This window comes from Drosophila eugracilis, unplaced genomic scaffold (assembly GCF_018153835.1).
Source record: "Drosophila eugracilis isolate 14026-0451.02 unplaced genomic scaffold, ASM1815383v1 contig_1197, whole genome shotgun sequence".
In the NCBI taxonomy this organism is placed as follows: Eukaryota; Metazoa; Arthropoda; class Insecta; order Diptera; family Drosophilidae; genus Drosophila; species Drosophila eugracilis.
The window spans coordinates 4,376,578-4,397,189 of NW_024571981.1; the positions used below are offsets into that span (position 1 = coordinate 4,376,578).

Consider the following 20,612-nt stretch of genomic DNA (forward strand, 5'->3'; position numbering starts at 1 on the left):
ATCGGAAGTGCAAAATTAAAGCCCAGACGAAGAGCGGCTAAGAAGTGGCCGAAAGGCAGACAAACAAAGGAAGTTGGAGAGGTGGAACGGAAGTCATAGGCAAAATGGGAGTGATGGTTAGAGGAAGTGTGTTTAGTCAGAAGTCTGAAGTCTGACCCCAAGTTTGAACCCTTAGAAGTTCACTTGGCAATTAGTTAGTTTGCCTTTGCCAAAGACTGAAGACTGAACTTAACTCTTAGGGTTTCAGGACTCTTGAAGAGATTTTCCAAAACTAACTATCATCAGTTGCTATTAACTGAAATTGCTCAATCAATTGCATTTTTCTCTCTAATTAGATAGGAAACGCAGTGACATAATTATATCTTAAAGCTTAGATCTTTAATTCTATAGACTTAACCTTTCCTACAAAGTTTGTAGCAATAATAAGTTCATTATTCTTTCCCCAACCAAACCCAAACTAATTCCTCATTATTTACCTTTCTTTACTTTCAGGTAAGCAAATGATTTCCAATACCCGGAATCCCAGATTTAAGCCAATCTCTTGATGGATCTTTGACTCCAGCTGTGGGTAATAAGTTTCCAGCGAAAACCAATAATTTTCCCATGAAGCAAATCATAACTAGCTCTAAGGTCTTGTTTTTCGCCATTGGTTTCCCACAAAACTACATCGAACTGGGAAAGCGTCAGGCGAAACACTCTCGAATCACGGCGTCAGCTTCCGTAATTCAATAAATATTTTATTGTATTCAATATTTGGTCGTCGATATGCAAGGTTCAGTCAAGGGTGACGTTGAGGTATAGGGTATATTAGCTATTGGTAGAAGTTTGAGATTTTAAAGATTGGAAATTGGTCTTTAATTAGCTAACACATTCCTATAACTAAAGAACTAGAACGTGATATTAATCTGATAGATAAGTTCTATAACAACTATCAGTTTTATTTTCCTTTAAATTTATTCAAGAAGTACGCTGCACTTAGCTTGGTGGTTTGAAAATCGCATAGAAAGGCGCTGAAAAGGTAATCAGCTTTCCATTGAAATTCAACGATTTATGCCCCGTTTATGCTTTTCCAGTCCTCTTTAGATGAATCCTCATAAATATTATACAATAGTTTCTTATTCTCTGCCTAACAAAATCCCATTAAGGAAAGCGTATTCCATAATTCCCCTTAACTTTTCCGAAATTAATCTCATTTCTGCCCGCTGGCACTTGGCGCTGTCTCGCATTCCTTCACACTTCTCCGAATATTATTTATGCTGTTGACAGGCGGCAAACGATGGAGCTGGGACCAAAAACCGAAACATAAAACCGCCCACTGTCAAACAGCAGTAGCAGCCAGATAACGGGACATTGTGCGAATTGTGAGTTGCAAACTGCAAAACTGCCAGAGGCAATGTCGAAAAGAGATGGCGAGCTCTAACTCTCTCTCCCTCGAGGCTTGCCTCTTCTTCATCGAACTTGGAAGTTGCAATATTGCGAGCACTTTATTGATAAATGTGGTAATGTGGCAAAGATGCTGCGTGCCACAGATACATATATATTTATTATAGAGGGAAGTGGGCTGCCAAGGTACAGAGACAAAAGAGAGAGAGAGAGAGATGGGCACAGTCAGATAGAAAGAGGTGGCAAGCACAAGTGTTGTGGGTTTGCCTGTCACAAGACAGGCGACAACAAATAATACAAGATATATACATATATTCAGGACGATGGAAAACTTTTGTTGCCTGCGAAAAAGCAAAAAAAAGATTGCCGATAAAACGTGAGAAACTTGTCGCCCCATCCCAGGCCTTTTGATAAGAAAGTCATGGGACTGGGAACTTAAATTGCAATATGTATGTTATATGGGGATATTCGTATATTTTATCGCTTTCCAGTGAACCCTAGCCATGCGTCGTCGGTCATGCGTTATTCCCTTCACAAAGGGCGATGCTTCTTGGCCTCCTGGGAAGAGATCTTTGAAGTCGAAGTTCTTTGGAAGCTCAAGATTGTAGGGGTATAATATCAGGTTGGGTTCGAAGAACTTTACTAAATAACTCGTTAAGGGATTTGACCTGTATCGGTTTCAAGGAGGGTTAGTCAGCTTTTTGTCGATGGAAATGTGAGTAGTATTAAGGTTTTAATGGTTTTTAGTTGGCATTTTAAAGTTAAGCTGCATTTAAATTAACTTTAATTTAGGGTTAATTGTAGACTTTTTCGCTGAGCTCAAGCATTCGCTTTTAATCATTTTGACCTACTTTCATAGTTTGTAATAATGATGCCTTTAATATTTAATAATTTATGTTTAAATTGTGAAAGATTGTCCTTAAAATATATGTTTTAGACGCCTGTGCTCTGACTGCTCATTTGTTTTTGTAAATCCTCCGTGCATATGGACATGCTCACCCATAAGCTTTGAGCGCTTGCCGCGCCAACACTTTTTCGTGTTCCTCTTTTCGCCTCATTTCGTCGCCAACTGCAATATATTTTGTTCTTGTTTCTTCCTCGATAATCCTCGAACTCCTTGCTATTACACTAACAATTTTTCGTTTTTCACTTTCCGCCTCATTCCGTCCCCAACTGTAATTTCTTCATGGATCCTCCTCGAACTCCTTGCTATTCCACCAACAATTTTGCGCTTTCTTCTTTCCCCCTCATTTCGTATCTAACTCTTCTTGTTTCTTCCTGGATCATCCTCGGACGCTTACACTGGAAATCCTTCCTTACAACTTCTGTTTGCACTTTGGAGTTTGCTTCGCGTTTGGCGATTCAGTAAAATGAGTGACGAATTGATTGGCAAAGAATGAAGTTTTTGTTTCTCTCAGTGCACAGCTGCAAATATGTGCACGCTTTTTTGTATTTGTGTTAGTAAATGCTCTGCCGTAAGATGATTTTAAGCAGCCCTTTTAACACCTTTAACTTTTTACTCATTATACAATATAATTCCACTTACAACCCATTAGAGATCCTATAATTCAAATAAAATTATATTATTATACTCAAAAAAAAAAAATTTTATATCAAGGTTTAAGGAAAGGTTAGCCCACTTTCCCTAACTCCTTTTAACTTCCCCTCCTCTTGCAACCTCTTCCAATTACAATGTTGCCCAGAGAGTTAAATGAAATGGCCTGCCAAATGCCCACAAGGCGATTAATATTGCAATAAAATAAATTGAAGTTTAATTAAAATGGGCATGTTATCCCCCTACCTGTCAGCCACCACCACCCACACAAAGGACACAGTTTCTGGTCAGGAATAAAGAATGCGTAATAGCCGAAATGAGAAATGACCAGTCAAAGTGGAATGACATGGCAGAAAGTCTGGAGAAGAAGAAAGAGTGGGAGGGAGGACCAAATGACCCCAGGGGCCAAGCAAATGGAGGAAAAACTCAAGGAGGGAAAACTCCTACAGAGAGCCTGAGTCTTCTTCTTAGCCACAGGTGTGCCCATGGCAAAAGCTTTTCATGTTGGCGAAGGCGGAAAGAAGAAAACATTTCCATAAATTTGGCACAAATTGGAGTCTATTTTTGGATGCTGCTGCTGGTGCTGGGAGTCAAAGAGAAGAAAATAAAGAAAAGCATGTCTCTGACAGGGCAAATATTATGAATAATTTTCCTCAAGAAAACATGGCAATCAAATCAGGAGTGAAGTACACATACTCACAGAAAGACGCACTTAAAACTGATTAATATTTAAGCCTAATTCAATCAATTAGCCCGAGTGAAATGTTGGCCATAAACCGTAGTCGGCATCAGTAATTTTAATTAGTAGTGACCAAGTGGCACTCAAGTGTGGCAAGTGTCGCGGTGAAGAGCTGCTCCAAATGGAACACTCCCATTTCTCAGACACCTTTTGAGGCCACCGGAGTGGAAGAGACATAAAAACCAGCCACAAAAGGTGGCTTTAATAATGAGCCAAGCCAAGGAGCAAGGCCATAAAACCCAGACTGAATGGCCAACTGTAATGCAAAAAAAAAAAGGAAAAATGGGGAGAGTAGTAGGTGTAGGAATCCCTGTATCTATCTTCCATTCATTGAAATTAATTAAAATATTTTTGTTTGCCATCAATTATTGCAATTTTCCCGCCGCTAACGAGCCAAAATGTCAGGCAATTAAAATTCAGCTTGTCAGGGGCTTAAAATGAGGTGGGGTTAGGTAGGTAGGCGCTGGGCGTGGCTAGCGTGTGTGGTCGCCATGTGGAATCCGCTAAAAAGGACAGTGCATTTTTACACCTGACCTATGGCATGAGTTGGCCAAATTAAAAACACATTTTGTGACACGTTCCCCGCGATGTGTTGTTTTTCTGTTACCATTTCGGTTTTTGTTTCTATCGGAAAATGGTTAGCACATGTTCGAGGGTGTCAAGGATAACACGTCCCAGTCACGGCTCATTAGGCAAGGGGAAAAATTCATGAACATAAAAATATAAAGGGGGGAAATGTAAGGAAAAACATGTAAAGTTGAATTTCATATATAAGTTTTCACCTTAAAATTTTAACAAATTAAAAACTTAGAAAACCAACCAAAGAAATAATTTCCTTTTAGATTTCCTAACCCATTTCTAAGAAATACATCTTATTCCACAGGAACTTTTCATTAAGAAGCCATCTTTAAGATAAGCCATCTGCCCCTGGAAAACTCAATGCATTTCCTTCTGTGCAAACTTTTCCGTTTTGGCCTTGGGTTAGCTGGTTTCTTCTCCTTGGAATATTGCTAATATAATTTCATTATTGGCTTTCCTGGCAGTCCAAGAGCTGAATTTTCCCCTAGCATCATCATCATCGGAATACTCGTACATTCTGAAGAAGCTTTTCCACTTGTGACTTTTGACTGTTGGATGGATGACTTTTTGGGTGAGCTTGGGGGGTAGAGATTGGGAAATTGCAGGAGTCCCCTTCAGTTCTATAAATAGCTTAAGCCTGGGAAACTTTCTGGTGGCGGGAGGGAAACTTTTTGCTATTTTGCATATAGCCAGCCCCCAGTGCAGAGCAATTAAATTGGAAAGACCAATGGGCTGGTGGGAGGATGGGGGAAAACAGGACACCAAGACAGCGGGAGAGCAGGACAGGAGCTCACTTAATTGAAAAAATTAACTTCGGACAACAGGCAAATACAAATAGGCAGCCGAAAGAGCCAGAGGTGCCTTGAAATTGGCTTTAAAGGCGTGTGGCAGCAAATTTGCATGGCCCTCACACACACATAAGCACAGACACTACTACACCTACAGGACATTCGTACAGGACACACAGAACTCACAGGACAGCCAGGATATTCAGAGCTAAAAACGTCCGATTCTGTTCCACGATGAGTCTGTCAACGTTGATGAAGTAATGTTCCCCCTCTGAGTGACTGCCTGTCTCTTAGGGGTTTCCCTATGGCTTAAGAGTTAACTTTACTCATGAATATAGTTAACTGGTTCAGGAATGTTAAATAAATCTAAAGATAAATATGATTTTGATATGCTAATTTGGTTTTTATAAAGCATATCTTTCTTATTATTAAATAAATGGAAAGATAAATTAGTTTTTACAGCCTAAATCGTCTTAGTTTAGTTTAATTTACATAAGTTTAGACCTTCTTATCATTAAATATTGGAAAATAGTCTTCATACTAGATATCTCTTTTTTAAGATTAAGAATTAGATTAATCTCCATTACATTTTTAAGCATTCCTTAGAGTATTAAAACTTTGCTTAAACTTAAAAACAAAACTTTAATTTTCCCTTCTTTTAACCAGCCTGTCTGCGTACTTGTAAGGACTCTCTGCCGACTCCTTCTCCTTATTACCCTTTCTCCTTGTCCTTGTTCTGGCAAAGTGTTCACAATAGGGACAGTGCACTGTTTATGTGCATCAGAGTGTTTCCCCCAGTGTGTGTGCTCACTGTCTGCGTTTTGCTCCGGGGCCCGCATGTTGAATTTTTACTCCTCTTTAGCAGAGGCTCAGCTTTTCGTTTCGTTTTTTTTTGGCTCTTTAACCCCTGAACGACCCTACGACCTCTAGGCCTCTATGCCTTTATTGGTTTCGCATTTTTCAATGCTATCTGAGAGATGTGATCGAAACCAGTTCTGGCCGACATTCGATGCCCAATATGCAAATTTGGCCAAGCAAATTAGTTTATTCGAAAACTGTTGGAATTTGCCGAATGATTGCCAGAGTTTCCTGATGCCCGGTTTGGGGGGGGTTAAACATGATGCATTCTAATTATGCAAGAACTCAGTTCCTCTGAATTGTTGGGCCAGCAGGAACAGTCTCCGCTAGCAGTGTTCGCCCAACTGTGTTTTCTTTGCTCCTCCACTCGGCCCAGCAAGCAGGGAAAAGTTGAAAAGTCTGCAGTGCACTGAGAGAAAATAAACTCTCAATGAGGATGCTTATGAACTCGGAAGCGAAGCTGAAGAGGTTGTAAGGATGGGTGGGTGGAGGGGCTGTTTAAATTTCATTAAATGAGGAAATTCTAGGGGTGAATTATGGGCAAAGAGCTTGGGTGGGGGGTTTGGTAGTCGTGTGAACCTGTTCAAGTGCTTCGCTTGTTGTTAAGGTAGCTTTATTGATAAGGTTTTATCTTGTATAATAGATGGGGAAATACCCTAACTTTGGGTTTTTTTTAATTCTTGTAAATAATGTATATTAAGAAGGATTATCAGATTAACCCTTTCCTAACTTTCTTGGTACTCTGATTTGAGGCTTAAAGGGGTTTCTAGTTCTAAATTATCTATAAAACTGAAACTAATAGTTAGGGAATCTATATATTCTTATTTTCTTTTAATGACTACTCCTAGAGCCTACATAAATTGATATTCTCCTTTTCCCGTCACTAAAACGCATTTATAAACCCGAGAAAGCTCCTCCCCTGGCAAAGTTGATATAATATCCTTTACCCCGAGGAGCGAACAAAAAGCGCTGACTATTATACTAGCAACGGCAACGGCAACGGCGGCAGCAACAAATACGACAGCGACGATGACGTTTTAATTATGTGTGCCTAGAGGAAAAGCGGAAAAGTGGAAAGCGGGGGTTGATTTAGGTGGAAAAGCCGAGACACTCGCGAGACAGTTTCAGCAGCATTTTGCGTTTTGCAGCTCCTGAACTCAGGACGAGGCGGTCTCAACTGGGTTTGTTAATTTGCAAAAGATGGGAAAAGGTTTGGGGGAGGGATAAATAGGGGCTGGCTCTAAGAGGAGCCAAGGCAGGAGAGGCCAACAGGGATATGAAAAGTGAATTCAAAACGGAAACATTGCAAAAATGCGCCAATGCAGCAAATGCTCAACTTAAGGGCGAAAAGGAAAATGTTGGCTGAGAAGGGGTCAGTGTAGAGTCTGCTCTGTCATACACTAAACCGAAATTTAAAAAAAATATTTAAAGAAATAAACTATATATTAAAGTGTGTAAAAGAAATTTTAAAAAAAATATTTAAAACTTGCATTTAAATTGGCCTCTTAGGACGAGTGTAAAATCTGTGTAGCGCAGCTTTAACCCCTTTCTGCCATGCAATAAACTCGCATTTTTCTTTTTTTCCGAGCATTTGGAGCAAATTAACAAGCGTAACAAAAACATGCAATTCTACATATCTAACTACATGGATATAGATGCATACAGTACACTCAGCAACAAGTTTTTAAAATCAAAAATATGAAAAAAAAAAAAATAAATTTATTTTAAACTTACTCAGTAATTTATCCCTTAAGTTAAAACAAAATATTTAATTTTTAAATATATGATCAAAAAAATATAAAAAAAAATTCTTGTTAACTAGTGTAATGATTTCATGTACCTTAAAACTTGCTTTACATTAGTTATATTAAATATTAAAATTTTCTATTTTTAATTTTAAATTTTTACCACAGTACTCACTATTATTTTGACCTCTGCTGTGGACACTCGCGTATACAATCGGCAGTAGAAATGTTTCCAAAGGGTGTCGTTGTCGCTCCCATTTTGTGGCTGTTTCTCGTTCTGACCCCCCTCACCACCACCCTTGAGTGGCCTTTAGGTGGGGTGGTAAAAGGAGGCAGGAAAAGGGGGTTCAGAGAGGTGGGCCGTCGGGCGACAGCCTTCCCCAAGCAATTCCCATTCGAGTAAGGCCTCCACAACGTGGGTTAATGTACTTTGCTGCAGAGGCGTCTGCTTGACTGACAGCCTCCCTTAACAGCCTCCCAGCAGCAAAGTCCCCTCAACCCCCCCTCAACCTACCCCCTCAACCCACCCACACAGTCCAACTGGATGGGAAAATATACACAGAACCGTTGAACATTTCTAACATTTAATTTCGTTCTGTAATTGCGGAAATTTTCATTGAAATGAATTAGCTTTTTGTTTTTTTATTTTTGCCTGGGAATTTGCTTTCTTTTTTTTTTGAAGGGGGGCCAACGAAGTTAGTTAGTCATGGGTTAACGTCTGCTATCAATGTCACGGCCGAATTGGGTTGGGGTTACAGGAACAATGAATATGTGATGAGGTGGTTGCAGGGAAAATGTCATGAATTTTAAAGAAGATTTTTTGATTTTGATTTTGAATGGAAATAGAAGAGGGCAAAACTTTAGGAAGTTATCCAAATTTCAGTTTGTTGTTGTTACAAATTAAATAATTTTGTATTTAAATTCCAAATTTGTATCTTAAGAATACATTTTTCATTAGGATTTAGTTAAAGTAACTTAAATTGTGGTAATAAGAAAGTTATAACTTTATTTATGTATCAAAAGTTCATGAAAGTTTACTAATCTACAGTTTAAACAATTTTATAAAGATTTTTTCCAACTATAATCCAGTTTAAAAACACCTTATAAGCACCCAGAATCCCAGTATAAAACCCACATCCAAAAACCACTTTCGTTTGTTCTTCAAAACCCAAAGAACCACCTCCTTCTCATCTAATTTTATGCAGAGTTAGGGTCTGCCTTTACCCTAACAAATTTATAGTTTATTTAGTAAAATTTTCAATGGTTTGTTTCTGGCAATTGCCGAACATAAAAATTCATAAAATTATGTTAATTTTCTTATTCGAAATTCACTTTTTGCCCGGAAAAAGTGATTACAAATCAAACTCTACCAATTGAGCGAGCAAATTGTAATGAACGGGAGAAAGCGGCGAAAAATATTGGACCAGAAATTATAAATTCAAACTAAAAAAAAAGGTTTTTTTTCATGTACTCACCCCTCAGGTTTGGTGAGTGCTTTTTTTTAGGGTTGAAGGGTGAGGTGTGTCCCTATTCCCCTTTTTTTACCTCCTTTTTTTGGGGTGAGAAACGCGTGCGCAGGCGCCTTTGACACCTGAGATGACAATTAGAATAAAATAACACAGACAGAGAGGGAGAGAGAGAGCGCGGGCCAAGAGAACCTCACTTTCAAGTGAGCTGCAAATTAAAAAATCATAAAAAAGCCAAGAACTGGAAAAAAAAACTCTTTCGGAGAGGGAAAAGAATCTGGGTGGAGTGCGTCGTCGACGACAGGCGACAAATTTGCATAATTCGAAAAAAGAGAAGAAAAAAAAAACGAATTCAACTAGCCAAGAAGAAGCGGCAGCAGAAAGTGAAGTTAACGAGGGAAGGAAGCCTAGAAGCGAGCCCAAAGACGCTGATTATCATGATTATGTATGCAAACTCACAATCGGCAGAAGGGGAAGAAGAAACAGACGCGGGACAGGTCGAAAGACAATAGAATTATGAGGTGTTGAGCGTTGAGTGACTAGCGGAACGACCATTAAAACCTCAGCCAGGGCAACAAACATAGGGAAAAGAGGGTTATATAGGTAGCTTGTGTATCTCAGTATATGTATAAAAAGACGCGTAGAAACAATGGATAGAAAGTTATGGCCAACATTGGAAACTGGAGATAGCACTCCAGAAGAAAAAAAAACAAAAACAGAAAAGGAAAACTAAACGAAAAACACGGTTAATAAAGCGTTTCGAATGGGAACATCTCTAACAGGGAAAAAGGTTCAGGTAGGAAAAACTTAAGAAAGAGAGTAACACCAGAGGAAGTGGAAGTGATGCAAGGGTCTGTCTTTAAGAAATCGAATTGAATTTTAATGATAAGGTTGGCTAGTTACTTATTAGTCTGATCGAGCATTAGGTCAGCTGTTGTCTGGGGTTCATGATGGGCTGGCTGTAAGGAATGGGTGTAGACTGTTGAGGCAATAGATGAACAGGTCAAAAAGCGGAGAAGTTATTAGGTTTAATTATGGCCCTAGGAAGGGGTTGGGTTTGGGGTAAGGGTAAGGTTATTATGTCATAGTTAAGGAAAGCATAACAATATATTAATGGGGTTATGGCGTTATGGGGTTAAGTCTTCCGATAAGCTTTTCCTATACCATATACAGTCCCTTTTTTCTTCTACTATATCTAAGACTATTTTCAGCAATTTCTTGAACTGAAATCCTAACAACCTTATCAAAAAGTTACTATATCGCCACCCTTTACTTCCTCATCTCTTTCAAAACCATTCATGTGATATCTATCACCCCCTTGCCACCCAAACATACCTTCGTAATTTTGATATCTGATCTGTCAGTTCAGTGAGCCTGCGCCCAGTTCAGGTGTTAATGACTTATTCTCCACTGGGCACAAAGAGCTGGACATCAGACCTATTGTTCGGCGTGTTTGGCGTGTTTTGCATGTGCCACCATGTTGGGTATGAAATTGTAGAAGAGAACTCCGCGAACGGAATTCATAGGCCTATTGTCTCGTTGCTGGAAATGGACAGGGGCCAACCCCAAATCGAAAAAAAAAACATAAAGCCGGGCCGAGCCTTTTGTGTCATGCTCGTATCCGGTACCGGTATCAAATAATGGCTTGATAACGTCGTTGCTGCAAGTTCAAGTTCGCATCGAACATGCGACTAAAGATCGGGGGTTGAAGCCAGCTTACAGGCAACTCCAACATCAAACAGTGGGCTATAGGGAGTTGATTCTTAATTTAAGTTTGTAAAAGGAAAGTTGATATTGATTACTAATTTTAAAAGAAGATAAAACATCTTTAACTTTTTCATATTAAAGTACTTTAAATTCTTTAAATTATAAAATGCATTTTGAGCCATCGAACATGTTCATCATTCTTGCCCACTGTGCAACCGAACGATCGAACATGCTTCGAGGCGGGGGTTGAAACTACAACTCCGCAGACCTCTCTAACCACTTTTGCCAACGCACAGAATTCAGTTCACAAACATTCTTCGAGCGGTTAGGTTGTACATATAATCGGGGTTCCGTGTCGATTCAGTGGGTCAAGTTCGCTGCGATAAATACGAAAAAAAAGATCAACTGCGAAAACGAACATAGCGAATGTATCTCAAAGATACCAAACAAAGAACAAGGGGAATTCTATAAGTATTTAGTTACCGATACTTAGTGTTAACTGTGTTAACTTCTCTGTGCAATATCTAAGGATAAATCCTAATCTAACTTAAATCAAAAACTACCTGCTCTCTTGGGAAAACGAAAGAAAAAGAAAATAACAAATCTTGACCTAAGCAAACAAAGCAAGAAAAGTGAATTATACCTGACCAAAAAAGGGAAGAGAGTGATCTCTACCTGTTCGAAAAATCTCAAAACTGATCTCAAACAAAATGAAATACTTAACGCATACACACAAGGAGTCCTACACATTGGTGGCAAGGAAACGCTATATGAAAAATCTGCTGTATGTATATAGAAAATAATCGAACTGTCCTAAAACATAGAGATCTCTTTGATAGTGATTAATGTTAACCTTCATTTACCCAAACAAACCCCATTCATTACCCATCGCCATGAATGTCATGTAAGCAAATATTGACAAAAGTCCCACTGCATCTCCTATTATGTCTCTTTATGTCGCTACTCTGACATATGCAAAAATTATGCAAATCATTTGATTTGCCATTTGAAACCGAAATGGGCCCTAATTAGGCCCTCTCTTTGCCTGCCTGCCTGCCTGCACTCGACAGGATTGCGATTTTGGGAGTGCGTTCTAAATAGCCATAAATGCATAAAATATGCAAATTTCCCTTAGAGCAAACCCCCGTTTTTCGCAAACTGTCAAATGTCATTTGTTTTTTCGGGGTTTGTTTGTTCGGCGTGAAAAAACAAACCGCAGAAATCGGCAAAGAGTTATGGATTATTGGAATGTTCAAGGGAAAAAAAGGATAACCAAAGATCCTGCGAAAGGAACCCTAAGACCAAGGAAAACCTCTTTGTCGTTTCTTAGGCTGTTTTGTTAATTAAATTTATGATTAATGAATGATGTAGCTGCTACTGATGATGATGATGATTGTTTTCCCATTTCCTTACCCTAACAGCTGTGAAAGGGACACAGGGAAAACGTGTAAGGTGATATGGCTTAACCCTTTTTTGCGTGTTGTTTTTTGTATTTTCGCACCCTCGTTAGGCCTTCGTTTTTTTGCGGATTTACTTTTTGCAAGTCAGCTAAGTCAACAGAGGAACTTCAGTGATTATCAATTGGCTGGGATCGGGCGTAGAATCTATAAACACAAGAAGAAACCGTTAAGCCAATCCCACACATGCATATCCGTCTCTGGCCAAAATAGGAATCCCCCTCAGGGTCCAACATCTCGGGCGTGGAGTTCAAACAGTGCGCAGACGTGCAATCATAATTTGCCCAGCTCAAACTTTTTCTTACTTTAGCCCGCACCCAGACAACTGTTACCGGGCAAGGGCGATGCGGGGGGCTTAACCCGGCGGTAGTAAATGGTCAAAAGACATGCAACCAGCCAGCAACAGCAGCAGCCAACATAATTAGAAGTCTGCAGTGGAGGAAGTTGCATTAGCAGGCAATCAAAATAATTCGAGGCGTTTTATTGGCGAACAAATGTGGAAAACGCGCGCACAGAACGCTGGCGGGAAAAATCGCTAACACGTTTTATTGGCTTTTCTCCTAACAAAAAGTTGTAAATTCCGAAAAAAAATATTAAAGTTTAACGATTGAAATCATTTACATTTCTTAAATTTAACTGAGAAAACCCAAACTAGTTTTTAAGAATTTTAAACTCTCTAGAAATTAGGTTGCCGCATAAAACGCGAGCAAGTCGCTTCCAAATCGCTGGCAATTTTCCGTTGCATGCAAAAGTCATTAGAAGCTTGCATTAAATTCTACGTTAATAAGCTCGTTAAAAACTTAATAAATATAAACCCACAAAACTCCAAAGCCGTCATAAAAGCTATACGTATAATGGCTTGGGAAAAGTCGCGTGCGAATCGCTGGCGAGCAGTTTTAGCGGTTTTAAACGCTGCTCTTGCTTCAGTGTTTATCCCACGAGTGCGGTAATAATCACCCGTCGACGTTTAACCCACTAACACGGACTTGCCACACATCGGCTATTAAGCATTTAATTAAATCAGCCCAATACGGTCATCCATCAATCGCATCAAGCCGACAATCTGACAAACTGACAATCCGGCAATCCTTCAATGTCGCATCTTTGTCGGATTTTGAGATTTTGGCGGAAATGCGTTGCAAATTTCCAACGGGGCGATTACAATGGATAATGTTTATTTTTAGTTATGGGTTAACATGAGGCAATCCCGCTATGACAACCCACATCTAGCTCCGGCCGCTTGGCAATAATTGGAAATTAACGAGACCCCGAGGCGAAGATTTGACACCAAAGATTGCAAGTTGCGACCTTCTTGCTGTCGCCCACATAATATTCGGGGAGTTGAAGAATATGAGTTAGTAGAGTGCGGAGAGCAGGGGAAAGCCAACCCATTAGCCAAAGTCATAAAGCTATATAGGCTAAGGTGTGTGCGAACACGACACCTGGCCAAAACGGAAAAGCGCGCCAAAAATTTTGGTCAACGATTTTTCGTTAAAGGTGACAAAATGGGGATGTATAGGGTAATAGGGGGAGCTGAACTTCGGCACGTGCATTATGAAGAAGCGCGTGCCTTGTCTGCATTAATTCCAAGCCAAGGAGTTTAGCTACACTGGGAGAAAAATTGGAGAAAAAGTTTTAAAATAAAAATAAAGTTTTATTAACAATTTTTTAGATCTTAAAGTCCTTAGAAAAGGGCCAAGCCATGATCTTAGTTAAACATTATTCATTTTTCATTGCATACTTTTAGGTGGCACCAAAAGAGATTTCAGGAATAATACAAAAATTTACGTAACAGGGCAAAAAGCTTTATATTTTAATAATTTTTAATATTAAAAGAAGGAAAATAAATAATTTCTCAAATATTTTTCTCAGTATCTGTTAAGGCCAAGAGGGCCAAGGCGCAAACATAGCCCTTCGTGGCCTTATAAATAGCCATGCTAACTGACTGACTGACTGACGCGCTTCATTAATATGCAAAGTGGCTCAGCTGGAATCGTCCCGCCCCGTGGAGTGTAGCCTCCTTTTAGTGTTCAGCAATCCACCTGTAAGAGGCATTCAAAGTATCAACGTTTAAACGGTTATTACCAGCATTTTCATGCTGCATTTGAACTGGCCAAAACGGTAGGAAAACATGGCCAACAACAGGTTGTTCTGAGCCCCCTTTTCTGTAGTAGTAGTAGTTGTAGTTTTCCCCCTCCGAAACGACAGCAATTGCGTGTCAAATTGAACTTGACTTGGCTGTGGAAGTGGAAGGGGTGGTGATATGAGGGGGAAAGGGGCTTGTTTGGGGAAAGGTGGCCAGAATAAATGGGTTGTTGACGTTGCTCAAGAGTTGCCTTTTTCGATTATTTACATATATATATTATATATACGTTTATGTTCTGCATATTTATCAAGACTTCAGCGGAAAGCTATCGAAGTGGAGGTAATTATGCAATGACTTTGTCGGCTATGGGGGAAATCTACATGGTTTCTTTTAATTGAACTAATAAGTAAAGTAATAAAGGTCTTAATTGATAAGGAAAAGCTAGCTATATCTTAACCTATAAAGAGTTTAACTCTGAAATATCCCAATAAAACCAGGCAGAGGTAGAGGTCCAAAGTCATTACCTTTAAACCCTTTACTAATCCTTTTAAAGGTCATTCCGAAATGTCCCATTTGAAACTCAAACCCAAAGCAGACATTGAACTCTATCGTAATGATCTTTTTACTGCCCAGAATCCCTGGCCTACAACTCACCTTTTGGAAAGCCTTTCCCTCATGTCCTTTTCCCTTTCATAAAACTGCCTGCAATTTGGGTCTACTTAGCTTCCCTTAATCGCAATTTAAAATTTAAAGGGATTCTGGGAAAATCTTTTCCACTGACCGCATCCAGCTGCTGTCTCCTTAATTTTCTAATAAATATTCCACATCCTTGGCTACACTTTCACTTTAACTTTCTTTTCGGCGATCGAGCAGCCATAAATTTCCTTAAGCTGTCAGCAAATAAAGTTAGAAACGAGTTCTGTCCAAGAAATTGTGTAATTTTTAACCCAAAAAAAGGTGAAATAAAAGCGGAGGACGATTAAAAAATATGTAAATCAGGGAAAGAACCCGATTTGGCCAATTAAACTTTTTCAAAACGCCGCCAGAGTGAACTTTCCGGCAAATTTGTGGCTAATTTATGAGACCAGCTTAGGTAAGAAGAAAATGCAGAAAAGAAAATGGGAAATGAGCTGAGTTTAGAGAGGTTCGGCTGTACCAGGATAAGAAAAAAGGATACGAACTTCTTGCAACTTCTTCGAGTGTCTGGAACGTGTTGCATTTATGAGGTTGAACGAAAGGGGAAACGGGTTTCCTTTCTTATGTGAGCCTAGCCCAACCCCTCTATACCAAAGGGATTTTTTGTACGAGAGACAAAGGGAAAAAACTGGGCAGCGGCAAGTTTTCCAACCCGGCAATAGCAGCAGCAACGGAAATGAGAAAAACTTGTACGCGAATCCTTTTTCGCTGGCATCTCAGCGGCTCTGTCTTGGAACTAATTTTAATGACAATTCACGAGGCGCGGAAGTCGCGACATTCTCGGTATGAATGTGAAAATGAGCTGAGGGGGGGAGGAACCGCTGCTGTCCAGCCCTCCAACCCTCTGTAAAATGCAGATTTTTCCATTTCCTTAAGACCTTCCCTTCTCCTTCCTGCTCCCTGCCAAACTTCATTTCCGTGGCTATTTTCTCAGCGTTTGGCTTGGCAGCGTTTGGTTGTCATTAATCAAGATTGCGAAAAGCTGTTTGCCAAGGACAAGAGAAAGATAATGATTTTCTATATAATAGTAATACTAAACTTAGTACTTTCTTACCCTTTTTCCTACTCACATATCACAAATTAAATGTTAATTTATTGGCTTTTCATTCAGTTTTTCAAAATAACCTTTTTCGGGACCATATTAATTACAGGGTGGTGGCCCTGTTTTCCCTTTGACCAGTGCAACGACCCCTTGCAGGATCTAACTTTGACTTTTTGGTGCCATGCACGAGTATCCTTTGACATGTCGCCTGTCCGCTTATCGGAGCGAGTGCATCGCTCCCTGCTTTTTTTTCCTTTTTCTCTCAGGCATTTCCCCGCTTTTCTCCAAACTGCGATGCTATCTGTGAGTGGTCTAGTTTCCAGTTTGCCTGACCCATTATTAGCTGTGAAATGCATGAATGTCTCTCTGTGTGTGTCCTTTTTTGTCCTTTGGGACTTGATTTCCTTGACGTTGGACATTTCCTGTAATTTCTCACTGGGAAATATGTCACTGGGAAGTACTTGGGAAATGGGGAAAATATCTTTGGTAAAACGTTTCAAATTAGCGCCTGGGGAATGGCCAAAAAAAACAGAGAGAACTTGAATGGCATTTCCCACTGCAAGGTGTTCTTTTTTCTTTCTCTTTCTGTGTTCTTTTCTTAGTGGCTTTCTGGTTTTTGTTTTCCAGCTCATCAAAGTCTTTTTCCCACGCAGCACAAACCGCGGAAAACTCTTTGGGAATATATTAGCCCCAAAACTTATGTACTCTTTTTTAGCTGGATTTTTGAAGCCATCTATCTTGGGCTGTCCACACCGCTTTGGCTTTCTTCTGGCAATTGTTTTTCCAACTTAAAAGAAAACTCTTACCCATTTTTCCGCACACACATTTTGCGGCTAAACTTTAAACCCGCGCAATGCGCTGCGCATGCCAAATGAGTGTAGAACCTGAAAAGCGAGGGGTTCTCGGTTGGGTGGTGGCCATAAATTTGCATTTAATGAACAGTTCCCGAAAAGCCCTAGAAGATGCCGCCCCTTCAGAATTAACGCTTTTTGTTTGCCTGTAATGGGTTTTAATTATGTGGGTGGGTGGCTGGCTGGTTGGTTTGTTGGTGGTTGCATGTAATGAGAATGAAAAGGTTTTTCAGCGCAGGCGTAACCGCAGTACAGGAAACGTCTGTTTGTTGGGTGTTTTCAGCTGTTTGTTCCTATAAGAAAGAAAAACCCCCCCATAACTGCATCAGATTTCGATGTAACTGTAGGTTTGGAAACCCTGTTCGCATCACATCATCACTGGACCATTGTTGGGCCATTTCTGCAGTTGACTTCTGTTCAGTTCCTCCCTCTTTTTCTCTTTCTCCTGTCCCTCATCTCTTCCCGCGTCACCGATTCGATTTCATTGCCTTTTGACCGGGCAATTCATGTGAAAAATTGTCATAAAAATGCTATAAAAGTTGTTTTTGCTCCTGTAATTTGAACATGAAATAGAATTCATGTTGCACAGCTTGTAAAGCTATTGAAAGGCGAGGAAAACAAATCGTTTGATTTATGCAATAGTCAGTAGTGAAAAGTAATGAAAAGCAATGAAAAGTAATGAAAAGCCATTGATAGATGTGATTTTATTGCCCTGAAAGTGGGTTAAGTTCGGTGGAAAGTTGGTTTGGTTGGGAAAGTTGAAGGTTAAAGGGATTTTATGATTGAAATTAAATATTTAACAACCATATTTTAGGTTTACAAAGTGTAATCAATATTGCAATCAATTTGAAGGGGTTAAAGGTTGATAAAAAAACTGTCCAGCATCTGTTCTTAACTCACAACACGCCCTCAAACAATCTCCAATTACCCCCTCCAGAACTCCACTTTCACCGCCACTTTACTTGCAACACACACACACTTTGAAAACTCTCAAAACTATCAACACGCCGAGAGTCATTCGCAGAAGTCGAGCTGCTCTACGTCTTCAATCAGGCTCATCAGAGTCGTGTCTTTGATATCCTTTTCCCATAACTGTCATCATTTCATATGCGAGCTCCATTCGTAGAGGCAAAGGGAATGGGTAGGTGTTAATTTACGAGTGACAGGCAGCGAGAACTTCTCCACTCAGTAACAAAAATAAACTAAAATAAGAGATGAGAGTGAGTCTCTGCTCTGCTATTTTGGAAAATGTGGAGCAGAGGAGCAGCTGCAATAGCAGCGTCAAAGGACATTGCTCAACATCAGAGTAAACATCCTCTTTTAAGTTCTCCCTCTGTGTGTTCATTTCGAGGCGTTCGTCGTTTGTATGTCAACATAAACTTCTCACAAAAAAGTCAAAAAAACAAGGCAAGCAGCTAACAAAAAAAAAAACATATTCTCTAGTGACAATAAACTGGAGAAAAATATAAACTCGCCGAGTGAACAGAGAAATGTGCGCTGAAGTGGCCACTCATAATTCTTCTCGGCGAGTGCGTGAGAGCAGCTCGAAAATGTTCGAAGAATGCCAAAGAAAAGGCTTCAGGATGTGTGTGGAAAGTCCTTGACTTTTAGCAGAGCATTACTAAGAAAGTAAAAAAGTGGGCAAGAAGTGGGAAATGGCAAGGAAAATGAAGTGAAAGATGTACTATTTAGTGAAAGTTGTTCGGGATTATAAGGAAGGAACTTTAGAGATTTGTTAGTAAGTCAAGAGTCAAGAAACCTCATCACATACCCTATAAATTAGTTGGAAAAAAGGTATTTATAGTTCCCTGAACCTTCCCTAAACGTTTTCCCTTTCAAAACCTTCAATCGCTCTCTAAGAATGCCTCGAATGGGCTCTCCAAGTCAGGAAGTCTTGAGCTTTCTAGTGGCCCTTCTGATCGTTTTTCTGTTCCCATAAATTGGCGGGCAGACCAAAAAAACCGAATGCTTAACCCTTGGCACAGTTAACCCCTGCGGCCGACACTTGAGCGTCTTGCTCAGTGAGTCGAACGAAGGAGGTCTCCTTTTGGCCACTCCGCTGTCTCCGCGAACCATGAAGAGATTGCATGTTCGCGAATCTGAAGCTCAGCTGTGCTCTTAGCTCTCAGCCAGTGATTGTTTCTTTGCGTGCCGCATTTGTTATGTGTTATTAACCCGCTTCCTGTCTTTTCTTTTTTTTTCTTTTTAGACGTCAGCATGCCTTCATGGCCAACACACAGAAGCAGCAACCGCCGGGCGGAGGAAGTGGCAGCGGCAGCGTCACCCACAGTCCGGAACGCCTGCGCGGTGCCACAGCCACCCAGGATCTCTTCGAGCTGCTCGAGCGTGTGCAGTGCTCGCGACTCGACGACCAGCGCTGCGTCCTGCCCGCTTACTTCTCTCAGGTGGGTAAAGTTAAGAAAAGAAAAGAAAGTCAGCAATGCGGAACCTCTATAGATGGGAGGTTACCTAAAAGGGGTTACCTAACTTGAGGTTACTTTGAGTTCAGGAAATGAAGTTGGCTTAAGTAACTGCCAATTGGATGAAGAACAAAGTACAGAAAGTTAGTTCCTGTGAGTTGCCAACCTTTACAGAGTACCCCCCCGACTAGATATACCCCCCTAGACCCTTGCGGTATCAAGATAAACCACCTCCTGACCTACGGCAATGGGCTGGCAATTGTCCAACGCGGGGTCGGGTCATCGGCCCATTTGGATTCGCCTTGTCCCCGGGCATATGCTCCACTAATCTAACAGTGTGTGTGTGATGGACTGACCCATAAAATTCCAACTTGCAGTTGCAATATTACCCCCCTTCCACTTTCCCTCCCAAACTCTCCCGAAGTAGTAAAAATTTCATTTTACTGCTGGCAAGCCATAAAAATAACCAATGGGACAATGAATGGGTAATGGGGAATGGGCAGAGCCTAGATCTGGACAAAGAGCCACCAACGAATAGCAATGCCACATATGAGGGGAGTCACCCCCCCACCCCCCTCAAAAGAAAAACCCCTCCCCTTGCCAAAAAAAAAAAAACACTCCTCTACCTTTCCTACCAAAAACTTCTCTATAATTTGACATAATCTGCGCTTTGTTGTGGTCTTTTTTCGGGGTTCCGTTCCGTCTCCCAGTTTAATAGGCAAATTGTGCAGGGCTGTCATGGGTTAATATGTCTGGGTGCGGGTGTGTGCTGCCAGGGATTAAGTGGTTGGTTGGGTTTTTGGTCGTTTTGATGTCAATTTTTACGATTCAGCTGCGGTCTTTGAAGTTTTTGGCAGCTGTCAGGTGTGGCTCCTTCAGTTTATTGCAAAATTTATTAGCCAAGTCTGTGAAGAATAGATCGTTAAGGTGTATTGAGTTTGTCCTGAAGGGCCTCATGACGGGTGAAAGGGAGACGCTTTTAAGGTGTTTTTTTTGTGTTAATGGAAATGGGTTTTCCTGAATAAGACAAGTACAGTTATTGGTAAATGTATTTGTTAATCATTTTCGTTTAAAAAGAGTTAACTAAATTGTTATTTTGATTTTTTCTAACAAAAACTGTTTAGTATGGCAGTGGCGCCAAAAGTAAGTGCAGCGGTTGTATTTCAAACTAACATTTTAAGTGTTTGCTTGTCAAATGCTAGAGGGTGTTTCATACTAGCGCCATCTAGCGGATTTTATG

At 40.3% G+C, this 20,612-nt stretch overlaps 1 protein-coding gene across 1 annotated transcript; it reads left to right on the forward strand.

The window, feature by feature from the left end:
• Positions 1 to 10,791: 10,791 nt before the first annotated feature.
• Positions 10,792 to 19,809, forward strand: LOC121530004. The gene is made up of 2 exons (XM_041818301.1): positions 10,792 to 11,604; positions 19,162 to 19,809. Exons 1-2 carry the CDS (start codon positions 11,531 to 11,533, stop codon positions 19,442 to 19,444), a joined length of 357 nt encoding a protein of 118 aa, XP_041674235.1. The 5' UTR covers positions 10,792 to 11,530; the 3' UTR covers positions 19,445 to 19,809.
• The last annotated feature ends 803 nt before the right edge of the window (positions 19,810 to 20,612 follow it).

Coding starts and splice junctions, on each gene's coding strand:
- LOC121530004 (XM_041818301.1), top strand. CDS start 11,531: ATGAAATACTTAACGCATACACACAAGGAGTCCTACACATTGGTGGCA. Junction 11,605..19,161: donor CGCTATATGAAAAATCTGCT/GTATGTATATAG, acceptor TTTTCTTTTTAG/ACGTCAGCATGCCTTCATGG.